The sequence below is a fragment of the Triticum aestivum genome, chromosome 3B (genome assembly GCF_018294505.1).
Source record: "Triticum aestivum cultivar Chinese Spring chromosome 3B, IWGSC CS RefSeq v2.1, whole genome shotgun sequence".
Lineage (NCBI taxonomy): Eukaryota > Viridiplantae > Streptophyta > Magnoliopsida > Poales > Poaceae > Triticum > Triticum aestivum.
The window spans coordinates 137,298,752-137,303,896 of record NC_057801.1 but is presented as its reverse complement, the minus strand read 5'-3'; the positions used below and the strand labels follow the sequence as shown (position 1 = coordinate 137,303,896).

Here is a 5,145-nt window from a genome sequence, read left to right as displayed (position 1 = left end):
CTGGGAGGAGGTGGCGGAGAGGCCGGCGGCTAGGGGCAGGACGGGCGCGGGCGCGCGGGAGGTCGACGGGGCGGCCACCAGCGACGGGGGCGACTAGCAGCGGCGGTCGCGGGCGTGGGCGCGGGAGTTGGGAGGATTTTTCCCTCCCGCGCGAGGATAACCGCCAAATGAGGGTTGGGGTAGGTTTTGCTCCCCAGCCCTTACTTTTGAAGGCTGGGAGAGGGTTTGAGGGTTGGACCTTTAAAAAAATTTGAGGGTTTGAGGGTTAAGGGGTTCTAGTCTACGGCTTTTTTTGACGAAAACCGTAAAAAAGCAGTTATTTTTAGAGGTTTGAGGGTTTAAGGGTTCTACTAGTAATGCTCTAACACCTCAACTTGCCGGTGGTAGCAAAAAAAAGAAGAAAAAGCTCACCGTTCTACGGCCGCATCGCCGCCGTAGCCTGAAGCGTGACGCCGTTCACCATTTGCAGCTCCCCTGGACGCCGGATGTAGCTCCTCCAGATGTCGGTTGCAGCTCCCCGCCATCCATTGGAGCTCGAGTTTCGATCGCAGCTCCCATGGACGCCGGTTGCAGCTCCCATGGACACCCGTTCCAGCTCCTGCTGTCTACGGTTGCAGCTCGCCCTTCCAGACGTCGGTCGAGAAGAGGATGTAGCTCCGCATCCATGGACGCAGCTGCGGCTCGCATCAGCTCCGGCGTCCCCTCAGCTGTAGTCCCCGGCGCTGGGATTTGGGAGACTTAGAAAGAGAGAGAACGGCGGTGGGGATGAACTGGATAGATACTCGCGGGAGGTAGGGATAAGGTTTGTGTGGCAAGCGATGGGCAAGCGGTCAAGTGGGTCCATGTGCGTGTGCGTGTGCGTGACGAGGCGACCGGCCCAGTTTCGGTCGGCTCGCCGATTACAAACAGTTTCCTTTTGTATACGGGCACATATTTTCGGAGGCGTACGTGGTGAAGGTCCGAACGCCAGCAAACCTCCCGTACATTTGGTTCCAGTGCGTGGATTTCATTCATCCGCACAAAACTAATATCCGGGCGTTGTATGGCAAAATAGTCCGAACTGTTCAATGCAGATATCTAGAGGACATTTGGTGAACCGCTTTACACTCGCGCTTAGTGGGGGTGCTGATTTTTGACTAAGCACCGATATTTATTTATAAAGAATAAATGCTTAATTAGACACCTCGATATGGAGATAAGCACATGATACTTAAGAAAAATTGGTTCATTTTATTGAGCCCCTTGCATTGTACAAATCCTCCTGATCAACTCCTCAAAGTCAGGATCAAAGCTCATTTTCAGTGAGACTACACACCATGAATCAATCCATCACATCAACCAATCCAATGCAACCATATAATATATCTCTAATCACGAGTAATGCTTAGACCTACGTACGCATCCTTTTGCCTTCGGCTTCACTTCTGCTGCTCCAGTCAGCTCCGGTCAGTTCATGTCGAGCATTCCTTGGTGGAAGGCGGCGACACGGTCGGGCGTCACGCACTGGGTGATGAGCCGCGCCCCTGGCTTGTGCGCCCACGGCTTCACCAAGATGCACGTCGCGATGTAGTCCAGGTTCGTCAGGGGCACGACGTGCGCCGGCAGGCCCCAGCCGTAGTCCACCTCGGCGAACCCGAGCCGCGTCCAGTCCGACACCAGCAGCGTTCGGTAGTCCGACGTGATCTGGTACGGGTCCTCGCCGCCGTCGGCCCCGGCCTCCCCGGTCGCCCACCGCGCGAACTCCGACGGCATCCGCCTCTTCCCGTCCTTGATGATCTTCACCACTTCCGGGATCGAGGAGCCGCACACCTTGCCCGCGGGCGCCGAGACGCGCATGATGTAGTAGCAATTGCCGTAGAACCCGGCGCCGGCGCGCGGGAGCGAGGCGTGCAGGAGGGGACGCGCGTTCATGGCGAAGCAGAGGTGGACGGTCGAGTCAGGTTCGAACCCGGCCGCGCGCGTACGGCTCTGCCATGCCTTCGCCACCAACACCTCGAACGCCGAGCACCACGATCCGGCGTGCTCCGAGTTGTACTGAGACTTGAAGTGGTTGATGTAGTCCGCGGAGATGTCCATGGCGAGGTACTCGAGCCGCTTGGCGCCCGCGGGGCTCGGCAGACTGCCAACGACGGCACCGGCCGGGTCAGGGATCGCCTCGCGACCCCACTGCGGCTCCACCGCCAGGCCTTCAACGCTCTGGCCGCGGGCGAGCTCGCCGACGGCGGCCATGAACTGCGCGGCGCCGGGGCCGTCGGAGACGGCGTGGCTGAAGCGGAAGCCGACGACGAAGCCGCCGCACGCGAAGGTGGTAACCTGGACGAGCAGGACAAGCTTGCGCTCGTCCTGCTCCTGGGCGGGCGTGGGCGGGAGCAGCTCGTCCTTGGCGATCATCATGGGGTGCTCCAGGTACTCCACGTCCTCGAGCGCGCAGCCGGCCGCGGCCTCCGTGAACCAGACGCCGCTGCCCTCGCCACCGCAGTCGACCTGCAGCAGCCCACCTTCCTCCGTGAACCCCAGGCGTCCCGCGAGCGGGTAGTACTGCACCAGGGCCTGCGCCATAGCCCGCTCGATGGTCCTCGCCGGGCCAGCGTCGTTGCCGCCGTCAGGGGCCGGCTTGAAGACGTGCAGTGACTCGATGAGCGCCATCTGCGTGGGGTAGCGGTCGAGCCAGGAGAGGCGGAGCGGGCCGACTGGCGTGGGCTCGGCCGGCTCCACCAGGCGCTGCGCCAGCCGGTCGACGGACTTGTTCACGGCCGCCATTGGTGAGAGAGAGAAGAAGTGGTCGGTGGATGCAGAGGGAGTAGATAGTCTTGGTAAGCTTGCTCCTTGCTTGGCTTGGTTTGTATTTGTTTGCTTGACTTGGCATTGAAGGGAGAAGCGCGGGGTATTTATAGGGGGGTGTTGGTGCTGGAGTTAGCGTAGGCTCTTGGCGGTGACGAGGATGAGAGTCGGATGGAAGCTGACCGTGGCTTCAGCAGCTGCTCTGCGCGCGGAGGACGGGGCTGGGGTCGGTCCTACGTCGAGCCGTCGGGGTCAAAAGGTGGTGAAGCGTGGCTTTCGCAGCTCTATCCAGTTGCTTGCAGCCATGCCCAGCAGCTCACGTTCTTAATTACGTGCCCTAGTACCACTTCCTCCTAACAACTCCAAGATTGTCGTCGAAAAGGCGGAAGAAGAGACAGCTGAAGGGATCATGCACGTCCATAGGCTTATTTCAATTGCAGATCGTCTTGACTTTGAGTGGCGACTTGCTGCACATTTCCGAGGGGAAGGCGCGTGTTCCCTCTGGTTACAGAGTAACAGAGGCACGAAAGCTACCGGGTCCGCATGGACCGCGTGCAGGTTAGGCGAGTTGATCCACTCGATTGGGACAAGCGACTGGCTGGTGTAGTTGGTGGCAAAAACACTAGTGATTAATCTTTTTTTTCATAAAGCAGAACGTAGAATCAAGGAATACAATCATAACAAATACACGCCCGACCTCTGCATAATTAGAATGCACACGGCGAACCTACACACAAAAGATCACACCTGCAAGGAGCAAAGTCATACACGACTGAAGCTATGCCCGCGAATGAAAAAAGAGAGACACTCCCGAGGTGATGAAATACAGTGACAGTGGTGACCATCAACACCAACCATATCATGGCAACACAAGGACTGTAAGAAAAGGTTCTCCAAAAGGCCTCCAATAAGGAAACGACGCGCAAGCGCCATCGTCACCGGATCTAACTATCGAAGGTCAGATCATGGGTTTTCACCCTAAAGATCAAGTCCAAGCAAACTTCGAGCAATGCCTTCATCAAGGTAAGTACACACATAACACCGCCATTACCAGGTATAACAGAATACTGTCACACATAGGATTTTCACACCAGAGCTCGAGACTGGGTACTCAGAGCAGCGCCACCCAGTCAGAGTCTTGTGTTGTGTCGCCCACTTACCACAATCCCTATAGCTGCATATGCATCAGAGTCGCTCGCCACATCACGACAAAATCTTTGACAGAGAAGAAGGACATTGACACTGCCTAAACCTCGAGTTTGGGACGCTCTAGAGGCGTCGCACTGTCCTCACAAGAGGCAATGGGTTGTTGATCTGCATTAGATGACATAACCACGCACCACCACTAGTTCTGCCGTCCTCGCCTGTGGAAGCAAATCATACCAAAGGGATGAACATGATCGTTGTCGTGCATCGCTCGTAGCGACACAAACGACGAACAATCTAATGCAGGAATATCCTAGACCGGTCTGATCATCGACCATCATCGCCCTTGTTATCGGATTGGAAGGTCGAAGCCCCTCCGGTGACCGCCATCTGGTAGATGCCGCGGCCATGGATCAATTGTCGGGCAGCCATCCTTGTCTGGCACCGCCCAACACTTGCAGCCAGACCACCCACGTCCAAGCCTGAGCAGAAGCGGCACTTCGACGGTGTTGGTGACGGCGCCAGGTTGGGTCATGACGGTGTCGGGTGATCTCCGCCGCTTGCGCCCGTCTTAGGGAAGAAGATCCCAGGCCACCACCCAAGCACAAGAACACACGGATGCTGCACTTTCCTCCTTCACCGCATCCGGCCTTGCGGGGTTGTCCTCCAACGCTACAGGATCAAAGCCCTGTCGCCGCTGTCACCCGCACGGGCAAGCCCGATGGCGTCAACCGGCAGCGGCGACGAAGAGTGCACGGAGACGGCTCCTGGGAAAAGTGGATCGAGGGCCTCCCAAGTCGCCCATCTCGGACAAAACTGGTAAATCTTCTTGGACATAAGCAAAGTTATATCGATTCTTCATGTCTAAGGTTTAGTTTCACAAATTATGTTGTTCTTTGTCTACACTCTCTTCAATCTGACAACCACTCACCTGGAGAGGAGTGGCGCGGGTTTTCTTCATACCCCTTCAACAGCACAACCAACCCCAATCATTGAATGCAACTGAGATCAACTCGCGACAAGCACTAAGCTTGTGAGCTACTTCCCCGTCTAGGTTTATTAAGCCCCCTTTTCTTTTGATTTAAATTTAAACTATAAATTTAACTAATAAAATGAAAATTATATATCATAAAAATTATACAGTCAGAAAGCTCTTTCAAATACAAATCCAACAATGTATCTTTTGTAGCATATACTTTATACTTTATTAATTATATT

At 55.8% G+C, this 5,145-nt stretch overlaps 1 protein-coding gene across 1 annotated transcript; it reads right to left on the bottom strand.

Moving 5' to 3' along the window:
- Positions 1 to 1,210: 1,210 nt before the first annotated feature.
- On the bottom strand, positions 1,211 to 2,871 carry LOC123069010 (acyl transferase 7-like). Its single transcript, XM_044491725.1, has one exon. It carries the CDS (start codon positions 2,758 to 2,760, stop codon positions 1,447 to 1,449), a length of 1,314 nt encoding a protein of 437 aa, XP_044347660.1. The 5' UTR covers positions 2,761 to 2,871; the 3' UTR covers positions 1,211 to 1,446.
- Between the last annotated feature and the right edge of the window lie 2,274 nt (positions 2,872 to 5,145).

Excerpts from the sequence above, each read along its gene's own strand:
- LOC123069010 (XM_044491725.1), bottom strand. The coding sequence starts at position 2,760 with ATGGCGGCCGTGAACAAGTCCGTCGACCGGCTGGCGCAGCGCCTGGTG.